Here is a 22159-nt window from a genome sequence, read left to right as displayed (position 1 = left end):
CTTGGTTTCCCCAATGTAAACATTGGTGCATCGGACAGCATACACCAGATTGTTCTTCTGGGTATGAGGTGTCCTTGCAGGGTGCCTTTCTGGTATGATGTCACAACTCAAGGGTCTACAGAGTATAGGGGCTGTCTTTAAAGTTTACTATCTTGAAAATGTATTGATTTACATCTATGAAATTTGTATGTATTTTATGCAAAAATGTGTGCTATTTCCTCACTTTATCCATGTTTTTGAATTTGGATGACCTTTAAGACCCCTGCACACACACACACGCTAACCATGTGTTGGTAAAATCTATCATTGATTCAATCAAGGAGGCAGCCCTCTCAGAAAGCAACTTTCTTTAATAGCAGAGGACTCATAGAACATTGAGAACTTAATAAGACGTCGTCCAGAATGCTGCTTTTCACTTTGGTAATCTACACATTTTAGAATCATCAAAAGTTGCACAGAATCCCAAAATGATATATTTTTGTCACCCTTTGGCACCCTTCTGTTGGAGCACCAATCATGGTTGTTCATTATCCAACAGCAGTGTTATAAATCACACAGACAACAAAACAATTTGTGATTCATCACAAAAGAATTCATTATTTGGGTAAGAGACGCGGTACACCCTGCACTCGTCACCAGTCAGTCACAGGGCACATATAACAACCACTCAAACTCACATTCACACCTATGGGCAATTTAGTGCCTCCAATGAACATAACATGCATATTTTGTGGATCTGGGAGAACAACTGAGCACTCGGACTAAACCCGGAGGACATGCACACTCCACACAGAGAGGTCCGAGCTTCTGGATTCAAACCCAGAACTTCCTGGTGGAGAAGCAGATGTGCTTACCAATTTCCACTGCCCTGCCCGTTATACAGTAAAACATCACAACCGAAATGATATCTAACATATGCTGTGATATAAATCAACAAAACTGCTTGGATTATTTTCCCTTCTCATGACACAAGTTTGCGCGGCCACTTGTTGCTAAGCAGAATATGTTGGGCTCAATCGTAACCACCCCGCTCTCCTTGTACTGTTCTTTGTCTGTCCGCACACTACTTCCTGATGGTGTTATACACACACACACACACACACACACACACACACGCACGCACGCATTCCTCAATCTCTGATTTCAACCTTCATGGTCCTAACTTCCTCAATGCACACTCTTTCCCTGGCAAACACCTTATTTACCCAGGAGGACATCTGAGTTGTGCTGGTCTGCAGTGTCCAGCTCAAGGACACCTTGACAGTACTTTAGCAGCACTATTAACCTCCACACAATCCAACTTCCAACGTTTGGGTGGGCCTGCCTTGTATCGCCATCAGTTGGTGGTTCAGATATATCAAGTTTTACTCTTAAATTATACAAAATGTAACAGGTTTTAGATAATTCAATGATAAAGTACCAGTATGTAGTACCATAATGTTATCTTAAGACAACAGCTGTGTGTGAGCACCAGTGTTGGCGCTACTGTTCAAAGTTGTGCTCAGTGCTTGCAGATGCATTAAGATTAGATTATAAGGTGCATTTAGTGTAAATCTTACCAAAAATATTTATGGTTGAAATACAGCAAGATTAATATGAACATGCTCCAAAAATGGCATTGCAATTCACATTCATTCATTTTCAATACTGCTTGTCCCCATTATGGAAATTTGCGGAAACCATATTTTGATTACCGGAAAAAACACTTGGCTGGGCAATGAGATGCTCAAATGATACCTTAGTTATAGTTTAGCTTGCTCAAACATGCCTTATAATTTCAATACATTTAACATATGCCTTCTCTGTATGGATAGAATATTGTTTTATTACAAAATACTATCTATAACCAAAGACACAAATTCTAAAGAAGGAACGTACAGAGGAACATTCAGAACGACAGAGGAACCTCAGGTCAAATGCTTGTGAAGTTTTTGAATGTAACCTATATTTTCAGAGAAAATGTGCCCTCTAAAGTTGCAGTCATTTGGGAATTTGGAAAGCCGTTGTGCGTGACGTCCCCAGTTTTACGAGACTTCAACTCGGCAAGCATCAGAGGATTAACTGTGTGCATTTGTTTTGCTTTTTGGCAACAGTAATTCAAAACGCCGGGTGCTTGGCAGCCTCTTTAATTTAATGGCGTAAATGGCGTTTCATCACTTGGTCACCGGCGAACTGGAGCCTATGCCAGCTGACTTTGGGAGAGAGTCGGGGTACACCGTCGACTGGTCACATTCCTTGAGTATATTACAAAAATACACACTAAAATTCATTTCAGTATGCTTAAAAGCAGCAATGTTATGTTTGCCATTGCACACATTAAATTATCCTTATCTAATGTGGAAATAACGACACATAATTGTTACGTCACCTGTCAGCAACAAGCCAAAAGCTCCGTCTTCGTCTTCCACACACATACGCTGGCTGGAGTTTTCCAAAAGCTCAGTTTTTAAAGACAAAGACCTACGTCTGCATGTGGATGAGAGGACAAAACGCATAGAAAAATATGTTTTCAAAAAAATCCGTGTTTGTGCGGACAGGGCCGAAAATGCAACATAAAAGGTTGCATGCTCTGTGGGGAGTGTCTTTAAACAGAATTTCAACCAATAGATCCAAATGATTCTTTTTCTGGAACTACTTTCTGTCCGATATCCAACATGAAGGGTCTTTATAGAGCCAGATGTCCTCTTATCAGACCATGCAGTTGTGTACTTTGGTCTTGCAGGTTAGCATAGCAACGGGGGGGGGGATGAAGACACAAAGGAATGTGTTAAAAGGCCTTCGGTGTCTGACCTCTGCACACTCTCCTCACCCAAACACACCCAACTCTTATCTGCTGTCCTGCTTGGTGCAGGTTTATTTGGCAAGCGGCCTCTGGGGCCAGTGTCATTTATCGTGTGTGTGTTATCACGACTGATATCTACACAGAGATGGAGTGTAAACACACAGTAAAGCTCTGTTTACTTTCTACTTGAGTCCTTTTCATAAATTCTCCATTAGGGTTCATTGTGATCATCGACCAAGTGCTTTATCATGGTGAGTGTGTATTTAGACAGAGTAAGGTCTTCAGCAAACAGCTGGCTTTAGTTTTTACTTGTTGTGTCACTTTGGCAGAGGCATTTATCCAAGGCACCTTAGTCTTCACTTTGTACACTTTGACCTTGGGAGATTGCAGTAGGAGGCGCGTCAACAGTGTAGTTTCACTCAAATATTCAGTAATGGGGTGGGGGTTGTTCATATATAACAGCAAGTTGCAATGGTGCTTTGAGCTAATTCAGCAGTTAAGTCAAAGAAATCTCAGGTTTAGCAAGTTTGTGTGTCAATGTTCCCCCTTTTCCACCGCATGGTATTTTCTCAGGTCATTCGAAAGCCAGTTTCTCTGTTGCTGTGCCTGCAGTATTAAACTCCACAGTCTATTTTCTTGCTGCCCTCAGTGCCATCTGTCTTAGTAAATTCAGGAGATGCTTTATCTCCTCCATTGTTCCTACTGTATGTCGTTCTGACTGATCAATGCCACTTGTTTTTTTGCACTTTCCTGCAAACTACGTCTATTGTTCCAAAACAAAGGTGACTCAAGCTGAGCTGGTACCGTCGCCGTGACAACACTCTGTCATCGCTTTTCTTTCCAGGACTTTCCCTCGATAAGATATCGTAACAGATAAGATATCCGTCCTGCAGATGTTGAAATGCATCATACCGGACCAGGAATGTGGACTGGCTCAGTGACGGATAATCAAAGTACAATAAATTGTAAATATCGTAAGAATTGATTTTATTTATTCTTAACAAATGTTTGTACTTGTAGTCTTTGGTCAGTTTTGGTTTCAGAGACCAAACAAAGAATCAACTTGTTGAAAACAATAAAAGCGATCATAGGTGCGGAGGCTTGATGCCACTTGTGGATCACACATCCATGCTTTTTTTCATGTAATAAACTATTAGCAGTATCACAGCTATTCACCGAACACAATTCTGTATTGTCGTTGTCGCCTTCCTGCAAGCTGCAGAGTGAAGATTTACAGAAAGGCAGCAACACTCAGAGAGATTTGTGGTTAAAGGTCTGTTTGGCTGCAGGCTGCAAAGTGTCACGCTCCGTGAGGCAAAATAAACTTTTTGCGAGTGTTTATGTATCAGAGCTGTACTCTCTCGGAGAGAACATTGTTTCATAGGCCGCTAGGAGAACACCGAACAAGCACACAGAGTGTCCATGTTTGGAGCAGATGTGTGTGTGTGGTTGCATCAGACAGTGTTGTGTAGCAAATCTTGTGTAAATGCCACACCCATTATAACCTCAATGTTGTGATGATATACAGTACTCACTCCCTCACATCTTTAATAAACGTCTATACAAGTTTAAGTGTGAAGGTCAACGCTGAACTTTGCTCCCTTCAATAATTCACATCTGTAATTATAGTGTCTCCTTGAAACAATGTTTGTCCAACATTAAGATAAGGAACGACTTTGGAGGGTGGGGGTTTGGCGAATATTTCCATGTCGGAGCCATGAAGATCAACACCGCACATACAAAATATGGGCCATGCGTCTATGCATGCAGACAGACCCCAGAAAGTCAAGAGGTGGCACCAGCATATCGGGCGCAAGAACAGTTCAGCTTCTCAACAACTTCTACAGATGCACAGTGGAGAGCATCCTGACCAATTCCATCACAGTATGGTGTGGGAACTGTACCATACAGGACAGGAAGGCTCTCCATCGTGTCATGAAAACAGCACAGCACATCTGCGGAGTAGCCTTCACACTGCTGCAGCACATTTATGACAGCCATGCTACAAAGAGGGCATGGAACATCATAAAAGACGGCACACACCCACAACATAAACTCTTCACACTTCTTCCATCTGGCAGACGCTACAGGAGCGTTGCAGCCAAAACAACAAGACTAAACAACAGCTTCTACCCACAGGCCATCAGAGTTAAAAAAGGACACACAGTGGTGTGAAAAAGTGTTTGCCCTCTTTCTGATTTCTTATTTTTTGCATGTTTGTCACACTTACATGTTTCAGATTGTCAAACACATTTAAGTATTAGTCAATGACAAAACAACTGAACACAAAATGCAGATTTTAAATGAAACTTTTTATTATTAAGGGAGAAAAGAAATCCAAACCTACATGGCCCTGTGTGGAAACGTGATTGGCCCCTAAAACTAATAACTAGTTGGGCCACCCTTTGAAGCAACAACTGCAATCAAGCGTTTGTCATCATTTTCAATGAGTCTCTTACAGCACCGTGGGCCACTCATCTTTGCAGAATTGGTGTAATTCAGCCACGGGTTTTCCAGCATGAACCGCCTTTTTAAGGTCATGCCACAGCATCTCAATAGGATTCAGGTCAGGACTTTGACTAGGCCACTTCAAAGTCTTCATTTTGTTTTTCTTCAGCCACTAAGAAGTGGACTTGCTGGTGTGTTTTGGATCATTGTCGTGCTCCAGAACCCAAGTTGGTTTCACCTTGAGGTCACAAACGGATGGCCGGACATTCTCCTTCAGGATCTTTTGGTAGACAGCAGATTTCATGGTTCCAATTATCACAGAAGGTCTTCCAGGTCCTGAAGCAACAAAGCAGCCCCAGACCATCACACTACCACCACTATATTTTACTGTTGGTATGATTTTTCGATGATTTTTTCTTAAATGTGGCATTACTTTTATGCCAGATGTAATAGAACACACCCCTTCCAAAAAGTAAAACTTTTGTCTTGTCAGATCACAGAGTTTTATCCCAAAGGTCTTTGCGATCATCAAGATGTTTTCTGGAAAAATTGAGAGGAGCCTTAATGTTGTTTTTGTTCAGCAGTGGTTTTTGTCTTGGAACTCTGCCGCGCAGGCCGTTTTTGCCCAGTGTCTTTCTTGTGGTGGAGTCATGAACACTGACCTTAACTGAGGCAAGTGAGGCCTGCAGTTCTTTGGATGTTGTTGTGGCGTCTTTTGTGACCTCTAGGATGAGTAGTCGTTGCACTCTTGGGGTAATTTTGATTGGATGGCCACTCCTGGGAAGGTTCACCACAGTTCCATTTTTTTTTGCCATTTGTAGATAATTTCTCTTCGAGATTAATAAAGTATATAATCTATCCATAATGGCTCACGCCGTGGTTTGCTGGAGTCCCAAAACTTTAGAAATGCCTTTATAACCTTTTCCAGACTGACAGACCTGAATTACTTTCTTTCTCATTTGTTGCTGAATTTCTTTAGATCTCGGCATGATGTCTAGCTTTTGAGGATCTTTTGGTCTACTTCACTTTGTCAGGCAGGTGCTATTTAAGTGATTCCTTGACTGACGACAGGACATGTTAATCGCGCTTAAAAAATAGTGGTGTTAAAGGGAATTTCTGTTAACTCGTTATTAATGCGTTCACTTTTTGACAGCCCCAATATATATTTTAAATTTGTTCATATTTCTTATTTAGTGTCGGGAAATCGCAGCTTAAGAATTTCATTGCTCAGTGTTACCACTGTGTTTCTACTGTTGCACATGACAATAAGCCTCTTGAATTGAATGTGCATGTTAGCCAAGCTGGAGGCAAACACTGGCAACAGCTGGCATGCTTCTGCCAAAAAGTAAACCAACTTACATGCATGTGCACAAAACCCGCCAAAAGTGTCATCACTCCACGTTTGCAGGAAACAGCTACTCCGGAAAAATTACTTATTCAAATAAACCTAGTAAAAAGTCTGTTTAAAAGGTCATCTTAAATTCTTAAACACGGATGAAGTGAGGAATAGTGTTTTCTGTGTACATCACAAGAGTTTTAAGCAAATTTTTGGAAGTTTTTGGAGAGAATGCCAAGACTTTGTGTCGTGGGAGGGTGAAGTAATGGCGGAAGGACGAACAAGACAAAAAAAAGGGCCAGTGAGGTGGTTGTTGTCATGCCTGGCATATTTCAAGGATGATTGCTTTGAGTCAGTTTGCAGTGTTGCCCGAGAGCTGAGATACTAGACAAGACTGAAGCCTTCAGCTGTGCCTAGCATAAAATATCCCTCTGTGACTTGCACGTCCGACAAGGAAAACCGGCCACCCGTCTGTCACCTGTCACAGAGTCTGGCAGACAATTTAACGCAACCTTTTGACATCAACACCTAAGACTAAACCGAGTCGAGGCACTGGTGAAAAGCAAAACAGCTCCAGAGTAACTAAAGCGGCGTAATTTTGTGTTTTGAATTGTAAAATGAAAAGAGCAAGTTATGCACCAGTCTCTGTCTCTGAAGTATCCTCCTAACCGTCAGTTGAAATGGAAGAAATCTGTTCCTTCTTTCAACTGCAGTGACTTGAGGTTTTCCTCCAGAATGCCGTCTGTCATGTCCTACACACGTCACAAACATCAAGGAGGAGAAAAAAAGACTATAAATGAAAATGTTTCCTCATTAGAAGTATTGCTATTTCTTTTATTAGCTTGACAATATTTTCCTACAGCTCTGCAATGGCGACCACTTGGTACCTTTAGTGATCTCTGTGGAGTTTTTCAGTGAGAAACATCAGCTGATTTGGCCTTAACTTGTAATTAGGTTTAACCTTGGCTTGTGAGCACAGTTGAAAGACATCCTTTTGTTGCTTTGAGTGGTGTGACATTTGGCTGACAAACGCGGGATAGAGTCCAGGTGTTTGTCAAAGAAAATTACACTTACTCGAGGTCTAATTCCTATAATTGAGCAATTAGTATGGTATTAGTACGTTGATTGGCTGTCTCAATCTGTATGACCGGGATACCATTTGCAATTTGGCAGCCTGAATGGCTGTGTGTGCACGTTCCAAGGCATTGCTAAAGAGATCGTTTCAATGTGGGCATATTTTGACGAAACAAAATGAGCAGGTCTGTTGATGTTTATACAAGCACAATGTGATCAAAGATCAGGCTGCTGTCTCTACCCATTTCCTGCAGGGCTCCTGTGAGCTATGTCCTGTGCCGGGCACACGCCCTCGCTCATTATGTCGTTAATGCAGATTGCAGAGCGGGGCGACCTGCAAAACAGCAAACACACAAAAACACTTTTTTCTTACCAGTTTGACACAGATGACAAAAGGAGGGGATGCATCCTTGTAGTGCAGAATTGGAATCTTTGGCTTCGGTTGTTCCTGAAGGGGGGGTCAGCAAAGGATGATTTATATCACAGATTATTGAAAGCACATGGATGCATTGGAATTCAAACAAAAATAATCGGGAATGTATGCCTTGTATGCATAAATGTAACATGAGATTGGGTGTTGTTGTGTACCTGGAGGAACTCAAGAGCTACTGCACCAGCGTAGGGTCTAACAATGGGTTGAAGATTTCATCCCAATACCTAATGGCAGTCAGGTTGCCATTGTCTAGCCTGAAGAGAAATGTGTGTCCCTTTACGGCAGGATGTCCAAACTGAAAATACTGCATACTGAAAATCAAAGGATGCGGGGGAGCCACTTTGATATTTTTATGTACTTGTATTTTTTTAATTTTGCAAAAAAAAAAAAATTTAAAGACAAAGCTTTGTTTTATTATTAGTTATTAGTATCAACCCTTTAGCTTCTTCTTTTTACACTTTGCCTTTTTGCTCTATTTTACGCATTTTTGCTGGGTTTTCTGGTTTAATTTTATTTCTACAATATCAAAAAAAGTGGTATGACATCCGTAACCCTGCCCTGCGCAGACTGACGGCAACTGGAGGCAAGGTGGGTTTAGTGTCTTGCCCAAGGACCCAACAACAGTGACTGAGTGGAGATTGAACTGCCAACCTTCTGGTTTCTGGACAACCTGCTTTGCCTGCTGAGCCACTGCCGCCCAAAACAAGCATAACGTTCTATAATCCCTCTGTTACTTAACTGACCACTTCCCAAAAGATTCATTGACTTGATGCTATACTCTGATTAAAGTGCTCCTTTACTTTTTTGAGCACGGTAGTTAGTCGTATAGTTTATAAAATGTGTGTCCTCCCTAGTGTTTGGTGTTGACCTCACCTTAGAGTGCTCATATGTGTAAAATCCTTTACTGATCTTGTTCTTGTCCACATCGCAGAAAGCTTTGACCTCCAAAAAACATGACATAATAAATGGTGGCTCTCATGTCAACCACCGAAGTTCTCAGGCAATTAGCAGGAAAACATACTTTCTTCTGATTGGTGGCGTCGAGGCAACGGTACAATTTGCGGCCTTGTTTCCCAGCATTCCATATGGTGAAGCTCTCCCATTGGCTAATGACCCTCTCCTGGAGGAATCCAACTCGCAGGTTCCAAATGGTTTCCCTGATAAGCAGAGGACCACATGAACTCTAAGCAGTATGCGCATGTTTGTTAAGAAAGTCGTTCACATAACAGACACGCATCCCATTCCATAAATAGTCATTACAGACAATCATCTCAGTTAGTATCTGGCACCATCTGAAGTTTTTAGAAGCACTTCTTACTTCACAGACATGGTCTATAATTACTTTGTGTGCAAGGCTGACAAAGATGTTGGTTTCACTTTTCCAAGCAAGTAGTGGATAGAAAAGGGTGTCAAGGAGCTGGGGGAGAGTGGAAAGTAGACAAGGCGAGCTTTAAATAGGCTTCCAGGAATAAGACGGATGATAGATGATGACAGAAAGGAGATGATTGGTAAAATCCTATGACTGTGTTAAAACACTGAGATACAGTAAAGCGCAAGGGGAGCAGTGGAAAAGGGATAGGCAAAAAAGGGAATGAAAAGAAAGAAGGTGTAGGAGACAGGATACCGCTCTGTTCCCTACATGACCTTGCTGATCCAGCAGCAGGATTGTCATCTTCCCTTTACACACTTGTACACATTTGCACACGCATATACGATATGATAAGCATCCGTTCGGAAATACACATACACTGCAACCGTATTGCGACACAATGAGTCTGAAATCCCTGATTCACATCCTGGGAAAGTGACGGAGCTGCAATTTGAAGCATCTCATAATGTGCGTTTGTGTGTTTCGAACTGAGAGACTCCGGGATGTCGGTGGGCAGCTGCGAGCCGGTGGCAGATCAACACCGTGATCAAGTACGCGTGCTTGAGCATGTGTGGCTAAGAGGAGGAGGGGTGCGCAGTAAAACTCACTCTTTCACGGAGTGTGTGGTGGCCTTTTCGTGGTAACGGTACACCACCAGGCACTGGTCGACTCTTGCCACACCCCCTCCTTGACGAAGAGTCTGGTAAAAGAAGATCAAATCTTCGGGGACTCCCTGGAGACAGAGAAAGGTGGAAGTGATCAATGTAAGAAGAAGTGATAGGAGGAGGTAGTATACAATTGATTACATTCCAATATTAGGAGTAAAAATTCCCGTCAGATCAAACAGAACAGTTCAGTTAACTCCTGGGGTATTATCACACGGTAGATCCCTGCTTTTTGTGAGGGTTACATTCTGGGACCACAAGTGAAAGGCGAAAAACTGCAAGTAATTGATACGGCCATGAACATTTTTATTTTTGACACACGGCTTGCCCCAAATCTTACTGCTAGCTTGACGATGACATTCTCCAATATCGGATCATCATTTACAATAAAAGTGATGGTTGTAATTATTACATTAGATTCAGCTCCACAGCCGCCTCCCCCTCTTCAATTGCCATTGTTCACTTGTGACACAATCCAGGCTTAAGCTCTAAATAAGCCTCACACACATATTAAACACATTTAAAGTATAATATGTATAGGAAGTCACCACTAATGAATGATAATGTAAGACGCGCACGACTTTGGTACGTTCACGGACAGCCGAATAAGTACAAAATCTCAACCCTTGATGAAAAAACATGACCAGCGAAGCATAAAGACATAAACGTACAGATTGTGAGCTTTCTAAGAGTGGTGCATGTATGCTGTATGTTTGATCTGTATTATAAAAATGTAATAATATAACATAAAATAACATAAAATGCATCTGGATTATGGAATAAGCTTTTGCTGTTGTTTTTGACTACTTTCTAGAATGAAAATATGAAGTAAAGAGCTCCCTTACCCTGCTTTCCTCACTAAACCATCCAACATTTGAGAACCAACGTCTTGAGCAGAACCATGTTGGCATGATGACTGTTGGTCCATGGGAGGTGTACACCTAAGACAGACGGACATTATCATTAATGTTATGATTCAGGTTTTGACGGAACTTTCCGCCAAATTTCGCCTCGGTTGTCGACCACTGCCTCGGTAGTCGTACAATATTGCGCGTAACAGACTAGTCTGCCCTGTTGTATCATTCCCAAACAGAGCACCCTACGCATTGCTGACTCACTGTCCGTGCATTTTGCATTGATTGTGACTGCAATATAACCCGCCATGGGGCCAAAGAGAGTTTCGAGTGCCAGCAGTCTGATAAAGATGGTGAGAAACACTATTGAATCCAAGAAAGAACTAATGAACAAGAAATCTAATGTTGCGAAAGGGATAATGGTGTTAGCAAAACAGAGACCACCGATGATCAAAGATGTTGAGAACTTGCTGTTGGTGTGGAACCCCTCCGCTCCTTGCCGTCTTCGCCAACAAGAGTCTTCAATACAAGTAAAAGTGATGTTAATCACCTTTTGGAATGAATTAAGAATGAAAAGGCCCCACTGTTTAAGGAAACAACACAATAGACTGAACATACACTCTGTCAGTCTTGAATCGAAATAAGTTAGGTGGCTCCTTGGCTTTAAACATGACACCTCTTTTGTACGTAGCTTTTCGGAGAAATGGTATGTTCAATGTGTGTTTTGTCCCCCAAATACGTTCCTGATCCACTCAAAGCCATTTGGATGTTTTCTCTTTTCAGTCATAGGTATTTTTTTTAGTGTGGGATTTTCTGTGTTCACACACAGTTTCGCTTTCATGCTGGAAATTTTGATGGCAAGCCGCTCTCTTTGGACCCGGTAACAGACTGAATCACTTGTGGGTGCTAAATTATCTGCATCTGGACAGTGCAACTTGCTGCGTTTCATAAGTTTCCTGTTTAACAAATACATTTTTTAGGCAACAATCCAGGATCATCCTTTGCTCTTTGACCACACTGATTATGTTTGATTTGAGCGCGGCACATACAAGCCTATATGCTATCAACATGATTATTCTATTATTGTAAGGTGAATTTTTTTTTTCTTCCTCGACTGGGAAAGACGTGCATGGCAGGAGCTCTGTTGAAGACTGCAAATTGTAACTATTTTGGTGATTTCCTGACTACACTTCATGAACACAAGATGAGGACTGCTTGCTGAAACCCCCAACTTTAACTTGGATAAGCGAGGGGTACAGATTCCTTGAAATAAAGTAGTTACAAGTGTCGATGCCTGCTAGTAAGTCAAGCTCATTGGGTAACTGCTGAAGTTCAAAGCAGTTGCCTAGCAACAATGGCATACACAAAGCAAAATGATACTGGCACTGGATTTACGGATAAAAAAAACAACTCCAGGATTCGAAGATTTTCTCAAGAAGACGACACAAGAGAAAGCAGACTCGGACAAAAAAATAGCTCCAGGATTCGAAGATTTTTTCAAGAAAAAGGCACCACAGATTATTCTATTACAAATAATGCAAGGAATTGACAATCTGCAATTAAAAGCAGACAAAAATTGTAAACCAAATTCAAATATAAGAATGGATATATCGCCTCTGGTATCAGAAATTAAAAGTAATTACAGCAGCCTCTATGAATTCATCACGGATGTCAATAATGGTGTCACAAGCATTATGGAAGGAAATAAGAGCACAGAGCACAACTATCACATACATTATGCAAGAAAATATAGCACAGAGCCAGGCTATAAAATACATTATGGAAGAAAATAGAGCACTGAGCAAAGCTATCAAAGCACTATGGAAGATATTAAGGCTCTGCAGGACGGTATTAAGGTATTATTGAATGACAATGCTGCCTTGCGCTCCGCTCTTAAGAAAGCAAAAAACCCTAAAGAAAATACAGCATTATGCAAGGATGTTTGGGTACTGCAGGATGATATCAGGGCGTTGCTGGAAGACAACGCTGACTTGCGCACTGCCCTCAAGGAGGCTATAATCCCTCTGGAAGCTGTCTTGCGTGCTGCTCTTAAAGAAGTTAAAGACCCTACGGAAGAAAATAGAGCATTATGCAACGATATCAACATTCTACAGGATGATATCAAGGCACTATTGATGGATAAAGCTGCCTTTCGCACCACCCTTGACGACGAGAAAGAAATAAAGGAGAATATCACTAAGCAAATGAAAAACTTAACTGATGAGATGGATCATAATGCACAAATGAATGAATGATGTGGTCCTCACAGGGCTCCAAAATACACCCAGGTCAAGATATGTTCCTTCAACAAAGCAACAGATTGCTAACTTCCTTCAATCAAAGGAAGTGGATGTAGATATCAACACCATCCACACTTGCTTCCCACTATATGGCAGAAACAACACCACACCTGTCATCATTGTTAAGTTCACCAATTCAAAACTGCACTGCTGAAACAGGGAAAGAAGCTGAGAGGCGTCTACATGAATGAGCGTCTGACAAAACGCAATGCCGACATCGCCAAGAAAGCACCAAACTTCAGGAAGCTGGGAAAGATAGAAAGCACAATCTACATCAAACTAAATGGAGGTCCAGGAGAAGCAAGGGTGCTTGCTGTCCAAGATATCAGCGATCTGGATGCATATTAAAGATCACATTACTATGGCAATAATGATAATGGAGGATATAACATACAAGAGAGAAGCCTGCAGCTAGAAGGACTACATTCAACAACAATGACCTCGATATTAATTGTTGCAAGGGCCAGCTCAACAAAGAAATAAAATAAGGAACTGCTGGGATCATTTTCATCCCCGCACCCCACGTTAAAAAGCATGCCTCCTGAAGTGTGCAAGGGAAACACACAAACACAGGCACGCACACTCTGACTGACTTTGTTTTGGCCTCTTCTTCTCTTTGGCCGCATCTCTTAAAACACACCAGGACCCCATTACTAGCACTATATTTATATCTTCACACACCCCCACCTTCCTTCGTTTCACAACCCCTCCTTGTTCTTCCCTCCATCTTCCGGGTGTCCTGTGACGGTCGTGTTGTGTGTGTGGGGGTCGTTTCAGGTTAATCTCGTCTTTCCTCCGCTGCATCACAATATGTCACATGATGTGTGAATGTATGCGTGCTTCACTTTTATGGACACACACAACTGCATGACTCAAAAAGATCACAGATGCGGAACACTGCAAAAACACATCTGGGCTCTGCAAGTCGGCTGGACGGAATCTGCTAAATCGGTGTGTGTGTGTGTGTGTGTGCATCCACCTACGTGCATGTGGTTCTTCTGTCGCAATATTTCAACACTTTGCAGATGTAAGCTATGGCCAAAACCATGAATAGGATAAATAAGAATGCTGTGGGAAAGCAGGAGAGAGACTGTGGATGTGAGTAGTCAGCTGGGTTTGGAAGGTTATTGATAACCATACCTAATGTCCTGCAGATGCACACTCAAGAGTCCTGCCTGGATCACGTTAAACAAGAACCACCCTCCGTAAAACTCTGCTTTACCTCTACCTCGGCTCCGTTTCTTACCTAGCAAGTGGAGGTGAAGACATGGAGTGCAAAGAAAGAGGAGAGGAAGGAAAATGAACTGCTTTAAAGCCTCCAGAATCAAGGAATGATCTCATTCCCCATGAAATGTAATATCATATAAATATCCTGGAACGCTTGGTAGCCAGTTATGCAGACTGTGTAAGAGAGTGACCTGTAGCCCTGGTGACACTAGTGTGTGTGGTTCAGGGAGCAACAGTACATTCACCAAAACAATATTTCAAAGCGTTATAAACTGTTTATTGCCGCATTACTTAATAGGTAGTTTGCTGCTTTGTAAATATTTGACAAATGTACACAACTACATAACACAACAGAATAAAATAGTACGCCTTTATTGTGACTGCGCAAAAATGTGGGACAAAATTTGTTGCGCAACATGTGAACCCGGCGGTGCAGGCCACCAAAAATTAAGCATTGCACTAAAATAGGGTCATCATAAATTTACTACTGAATTGTGTTTCCTGACATAAAATACACCCAGAAACTATTACAACTTAAACAAAGGAACATTTCCGACCTTACTGACCCATAATTCACCCTTCCAATTGATAGTGCCAATAACTGGACCTTCACTGTGATAGAATATCTTGGATATGTGACGGCCAAGGCCCTCCAATCGCAGTTCTACGCCTACCTTTCAAACTTTCTTGGATTCTTTCTGGGATTGTTCTGCCAGAGTAAAAACAGGATTTATTTAGATGAACCCTACTTAGCAGTTTATACCGTCAGCACAATACTGCCTGTGTTTTTTTCCTCACGGAATGTCTTCACTACTAATCAGCGTTGGAGGGTTGGTCTTTTACAGTTTTCTAGTTTAATTGGCTCACCGCGCTCACCCTGTATCCATCAAGACAAATACACACCAGCTGGATTAAACTTGAATATTTGGCACGGTGGATGTGAACGTCATGTACTATTGCAGCATGTAAGCATACCCAGATGGCCCCTCCAGCTGGAAGACTATCCGTCTGCTTAGTAAACTTTCAGTACGGTTCCATTTGCAAAACTAACCATTCCACTGCCAACACTTTCCACTATTGAATGTACGTCCAGTCCGCTGTCACATTTCCGTGGAAACGGCAGGGGGGAAGGTACATATCCTGTTTCAGGCTGACCTGTCAGCAGCCTGGCACATGACCCCTTAGAAAGACACACACACACATATACACACACAATGTAGTGTACCATGCCTAGAGTGCTTACTTGTGTTAGGAGCTGATCCTGAGTGATCGTGTTGATCCAGCGGGTATAACGTTCCGTGGATCCCTCAGGAAGCCTCTGGACTCTACAACCGATCAGCTATAATGAAAACACACATTTATGAGAGGGTTTCTTTTCAATAACCTGCGAAAACATCTGAAGCAATTGTTGAAACATGGCCCCTTGGTGCGTGATTGGTGAAGAGAACAAAAAGATTTTGGTGTCCTAAAAAAATGACTCAACAAGTACAGTAAATAATCCAAATTAATATTCATTGATACATTTTCCCCTTCAGAAATATTCAAAAAACAGTCTAGCTAAACCTCCAAATCCATACATGAAACAGAAAGTTTAAAAAGAGCTGGGAGTTCTGACATAAAAACTGACATAATTTCGTAGTCAAATGATTTAAATCGCCAAATATTTTAACGGAATGTGTAAAAACTAACAACGGTTAATATTTTACCTTTTCCATTTATTTCAGGGTGAAGTACAACATTCAATAGCAATGAAAAGATTTAGTGTGTTCGAATATGCCCGAACAGGTGGTGCGCATATCAAAACATTTGTGAAGCTTTTTCAAATTGGTAATTACGTCTACTTGCACGTGAATATGTTTACATTGTGAAAAATAAATGAATACTTTTCAACATGAAGCCTATTTTGATTTCGTCGGCCTCGGGAATGTAGTTACTCAGACACTGATATTTCAAATGATGTCAAATTTTATGGGACACCCTATATATGACAGTGACTAGTAGGATAAGCGGCATAGAAAATGAATGAATGTGTGCATATCACAGATTCATCCTTGCCAAAGAGGTATGCATTTTCATCAATGTTGCCTTATTACTTTATGTACTAAACTTAGTGGATAAGAGGGGCGTGGGCCAAGGAAATCATTGCTATAATAAGGAATAATCACTTTTGTAAACATTGTGTGGTATGGTTTATTTGTTTCAAACATGCTTACCAAGCTACATTAAGGAACATCACGTGGTTACATGAACGATGGAATTTTTTTGTGACGCTTCATGACAAATTTCAGCCACCTCTGAAGCAGATGAGTACCTTAAAAGGATGTACAATTTGATTCAATTCCTTATTAGGATTGTTTGGCCTTGGTAGAGAACCGTGTTTTACTGAGTGCCGTTCTTACTGCTAATTAATGGCGAGCTTCCACAACTAAAAAAAAAAAAAAAAAAAAAGATGTTTTGTGTTTTGACTCAGAGTCGTCTAGTGAAAAATGACAGGCGTAACAGAAAGGGACAGGCTGTTTGTGCAGAGCAGCAAGCCTGCTGTCTCTGTGCTGTCTCTCTCACTTCCCTCACACACATGACCCTGGACCCCTGACCCAACAGGGCCACAAAAAGCATCAACACCGGATACTCACACCGCTCTGCGTGCCAACATCATGGCAGCCAACACAGTTGCTCGCATTGTGCTAATGTATTACTAATGTTTGGGTCTGATACGCTTCCAACGCGCAGGTCTGCAAAACACATTAAAGCGTAATGCAAAGAAATAAAAATAAAGCAGTATGGCTGTGGGGTTGGCGTGAAGGATGTGGATGGAAAGTGAAAGGAGAGTAAATAAAAAGAAAGGCGGGGCAAGGAAAAGGAAAGGAAGTGAGTGAAAATAAAAATAACTTACAGAGTTTGAGTGGAGAACAGACGCCTCATACTGCAGCCGAATCCTTTGGGGCAGCATGACGTCATCCTGCAAAACACGCAGTATCAATTCATTACTCACGCCAAATGAGAGGCAAGACGCAATCAGCAAACAGAATATAATCTATAGGTATTATTACGTATCGAAAATATTTTTGTGAGAGCATGCTAGTCACAGAAGACAGAAACCTAACATAAAGGAATCAGTCAGAGCAGACGTTTTTTTTCCCCATCTCCTCATCTGGAACTGATTGTCTCTGTATGTATGTAATCATGCATGTGGGAGGAAAAGATCACACTTGTAAAAACATTTAACATGTGCCAGACAACATCCAAAAGAAACACTACTTCTTCTACTTCTGGACTTTGCAGGAGGACCAGGCAGCCGAGCAGAGACAAGTACAAGTGAGCTAATAGAGGACGTTGCTTTCTGAGAAAGCAATCTGGCTGTCATGCACTCTTTTATGCTGGAAACGCTCGATTGGAAAGGAGAGAAGATCAGTTCCTTGACATGCAGTTAGAAAGCCAAACTACGTCGTGACGAGAGGTTAACTTAATTTACTGTAGGTTAGGTCAGAAGGCTCCGGGCGGCCTTTGGATTCTAAGTTTTCACAGGTCGGACCTCAGAAGACTACTGACGTTTCAATACAACTACCAAAAACATGCACACACTTACTGCGTCCTGAAAGCACAAGTATTTTCCACAGCTCTGTGCTACTGCCTTATTCTTTGCATATCCCACTGAAAGAAAAAGGAACAATGTTTCTTCATGTTTCCATTTAAGCGCTTTTCAATCTAAAACGCAATCATGACACAGAGCACACTATTGTTACAGTATTGTTACAGTATTCATGCATTTTTCTTACCATTAAAAAAACAGAAAGCAAAGGTTGCAGACCTCTGTAGTTCAGAAAAGAAAAAGAAATGTAACTCTACTATTCGTAAGTATGATCTTTTGTCAGGTAAGGAAGTTTCTGGGGATCAACTAATGGGTCTACGTCTTTGCTGATTCATACCTTCAGTGATTTTAATAAGTGTTCTGTGTGTAGATTGTGTGTACATATGTTCAAATACACAACATCTGTCTAACAATGCACAGATCCAAATTTGACACCCTAAAGGTCATTTCATTTGGAACAAAATTTTGGAAAAATATACATCAAAAGACACCTGCCACTAAGGGCGTACGCACACGAGGCCAGTGCTTCTCATGCTGGTGCCAGCAACTCATACAGTGGTTTGTACATATAAATAAATTAATATGACAGGTTCTCAATAGTATTTCAAATCAGGGAGGTGTGAAAAAAATGATGTAAAAATAATGGAGAACCACCGCACGAGGCCATTTTCCTATCGTGCTCAACTTGGGTGTTAGTCCACCTCCTTCTCCTGGCACCCAAGGGTCTTCACGAACACCATTCGTGCTGCGACCCGTTTGCTGATCCCATCACCTCTACATTGCTGTTTTATTGCAATTTCCTCGAGTTTGTGGATTATTTCCAGTACTATTTTGAGTTGTTCTGATTAATTATATTGTGCAAGATGACGTCTGTCATTAACTCTTTCAATACCAAAGACGTATTTATATGTTTTTATAATCCCAAACGCCCGGTCCCAAAGACGTATTTATACGTCTTTTACGTTTTTTTTTTGCACGAGAGGCAGAAAGAGGTGATGATGCAAGTTTGCACTAATGCGCTAACATTTCAGAGCACTTTTAAGCCATAAAAACGGCCAGAAGGTGGCAGAAGTGCGTTTGATGAGAGCTTGGCAGGGATAATTTTAATGAAGAATCACACATGACAGGAAGGAGGAAGTGAGAGAGTGTGGAGGAGTGTAGCGTGCAGTAGGTTATACATTGTAGGGAACTTTTAACGCATGCACAAGCACACACATGAGCGTACACACGTGCACACACATGGTTCAGTTCCAAATGTCAAAACTGTAAATAGTTCATGGTGTTACATTTGTAAATAAATTGTTATTTTGATGTAAAGCAACCCCTTGTTTGTGTTGTTTATGTTGGCATAGTTAAGATATTTCAGCTGTCACAAAAGCAACAAACATTTGTGTCAAAAGTGAAAGTTATGCTTGAAATGTATCTTTTCACAAAAAGCTGTTTTTCTCCCTTTTTTAGTCGGCAACTGATATTTTTCTGAAACTTACTTATGTTCTACTGCTGATTACTAAAGAACGGAGACATGCAGAAACAAACTTTTTTCTGCCACAGAACACATTATTCTTTGTGCCTTGAAAGATCAGTCAAAATTGTCTAAAATGGCCGTTACTGAAGGGGTTGTCTTTTGAAAAATGGCTGGGATTGAATGAGTTAACTACTTGAAAGCGGTACGATCGCATGAATTAAACGATACGTCTTTATTACGCACACAAATATAGTCGCAGGTGAGCACATGTGCCGTGGGATTACAATCTGGATTATTTTAAGTCCTTTATTTATTTTTATTTGGAAATGTGTCCGTTATCATTGAGAACATGCGAAGAGCGATTGCATTATGGTCACTCTGTGACCCGACTATGGTAAGCGTAAATTGCGTATGCATGCAGGCCCAAGCATGGAAAATAAAACTGGTTGAATCCTAAATCTGAGCTTATCTTATCTCTTATCTTTTGGCAATTTCCATTTCAGCAGAGCACTGATAGCTCATCACAACACAACAGACCTCCTCTTGGTTGGTCTGAATTGTGGCCACTGATCACCACTGAAATGCTCCTCCGCTCCAACTTCTCCCTCCAAACCTCCACCACTTTCCTGGAGTCATCCTAAAGCATGAAAAAAAAAATACAGGCTAAAATGCGATGCAGATTTCAAGACAATGTACACGTGTGGATTATACAAATACACAGTCAAACATACAGTGCTGGCATCATCAAAAACAGAAAGTTCCATGGACCCGCTGAAGTCTTGGTCTAATATGGCCTGCAGACACTCGTCCAACCAACAGGAAGCGTTGTACACTGGCATGATGATACTCTGAGATACACAAGAGTTGATGCTTTTCAGTCAGCATAGTTAACAAAAAGGCAGCATACCTAGCAAACCGAGGAACAGTGTCTGATACCATTATCCTGAATTTAATTATTAAATAAGTTATTATGTGTCCCCTGTTATATACTGTATGTGTCTTTTTATTATATAAGTTTATGCCAAGTACTGTATATTAATTATACAATGTTCATGTTCGTTCTGCTCCTGTAGTGATTTACTCTTCATTCTTTATTATCAAATAAGGCACAGTATTATCACACATTCTGTAGTTTATTGTATATACTTCTTTATTTATTTGTATTATTATATACAGTATGTATCTACAAACTCTATACAGCTTTACCCTTTTTCTTAAAAAAATAGGTAAACTGACACATACTGAAACAGGTAGTGGACAATTCAATTACTATGACATGGAGAACGGGTAGGACTAAATAAATTACTGCAAGTGTAAACAGGTGATGTACTTTAATGTAATTACGTTAGAAATAAAGCAAACCATTGCCATAGCGAGGATATCTGACTCTCATTATTGCCAAAACTAGTTATCAACAAAAGAAACATTTTTGCTATTCCTACTGATGACAGCTACTACATAAAAGAAGTCGTGCGTGTTGGCACCCACCACGTCCACTGCACTCCACCGTTCTTTCTGCTCCGACGATACCGTTTCTGCTCCATTGTGTGCGGTGCAAAGTCGCTTGGGTGGGTTCATGTTCACCCCCGACTCTTGCTCTGAACCCTCCGGACACTCCATGCTCATTTGGGCGATTACGGGCGACGACCACCAAACTAGACGTTTTGGTAACTTTGACGTCAAAAATGCACAACTCATCGAATCATTTTAAGTTCTTTTTTAAACCGCAATAAGCGTCAAAATGACAGCTTTAGACCCGGAGAGCTCATTCCTCATGTACTGAGACAGTGGTGACATGACTTCCGCAAACAAACATCATCATATGCTGATTGGCTAATCGAAAACAGCCTGCGACACCTGATTCGACGTTGCTAATGTCAATCATATAATGCGTAGTTCCATTACGGTATACAGTATTCCCGAGTGTTATGTCAGAATGTGACTTTTATCCATCATTGAATTAATCTTGGCACTTAAAAGTACACTTTGCTCACAGCTGCGGAATGAAATGACCAACAATAACAAAACAAGTATTGTGCAATTAAAGGTCCTCAAGGATGGCTGAGCCAATTTAGAACCATGCACCCTCTCTACTGTTTCCGAGTGTTTTTCATTAACATCTTTCCCCATATGCACTGGGACACCCAATCCACCTAAATCAAGGCATCACTTTGAGATTCGAGTTAGACTTAATTAACAAAGAAGCCCTATGTTTATGTGTATGTGAGCGAGGCTAATTGTTTCCACGTTGATCAGTTTGACCTTTATCACAGTGCTTCTTTAAACTTTTCATGTTCATCTTCTTGCTAGCCAGAAAAAACAGCTCCAGGGGACAAAGGACTGAAGCCAAATTGAGGAAATATACTCTCATGCATGCATGATAAGTGTAATCATGAGAAGTTTTGGCTGAGCTGTGCTGCTGGTTGGCCTTGAAAACACAGCAACAGTCCAGACAAACCATTAGAATTTGGCTCTCGGCTAGAGAAGCAAACCAGATGTCTAATTTAGACTAATAGAGATGGACAGTAGCAGACAGAGATGGAACAAGGACTTCTGTGATTGTTATATTGTTCACATTTCTGTCTCAGAGGTTCAGTTTTAGGTTACGAACCTGTTC

At 41.2% G+C, this 22159-nt stretch overlaps 1 protein-coding gene across 2 annotated transcripts; it reads right to left on the bottom strand.

Annotated features, from left to right (window-relative positions):
* Positions 1–5: 5 nt before the first annotated feature.
* Positions 6–21337, bottom strand: b3gntl1 (UDP-GlcNAc:betaGal beta-1,3-N-acetylglucosaminyltransferase-like 1). Of its 2 annotated transcripts, XM_054779743.1 has the most exons (13): positions 21031–21337; positions 20274–20390; positions 20080–20179; positions 18075–18139; positions 17382–17447; positions 15732–15827; positions 10953–11048; positions 10051–10175; positions 9095–9230; positions 8947–9015; positions 8014–8088; positions 7206–7318; positions 6–5566 (listed from the first exon to the last, which is right to left on the bottom strand). In XM_054779743.1, the coding sequence occupies exons 1-12, from the start codon at positions 21238–21240 to the stop codon at positions 7238–7240; spliced, it is 1236 nt and encodes a 411-aa protein (XP_054635718.1). In that variant the 5' UTR covers positions 21241–21337; the 3' UTR covers positions 6–5566; positions 7206–7237. The 2 variants fall into 2 exon arrangements, with proteins under 2 accessions (XP_054635718.1, XP_054635717.1); XM_054779742.1 differs by having other exon boundaries at positions 7–7318.
* Positions 21338–22159: the final 822 nt, after the last annotated feature.

Source organism: Dunckerocampus dactyliophorus, chromosome 6 (assembly GCF_027744805.1).
Source record: "Dunckerocampus dactyliophorus isolate RoL2022-P2 chromosome 6, RoL_Ddac_1.1, whole genome shotgun sequence".
NCBI classification, from domain to species: Eukaryota; Metazoa; Chordata; class Actinopteri; order Syngnathiformes; family Syngnathidae; genus Dunckerocampus; species Dunckerocampus dactyliophorus.
Note: the sequence above shows the minus strand (reverse complement) of the source record. Positions and strands in the feature narration are given on the sequence as shown.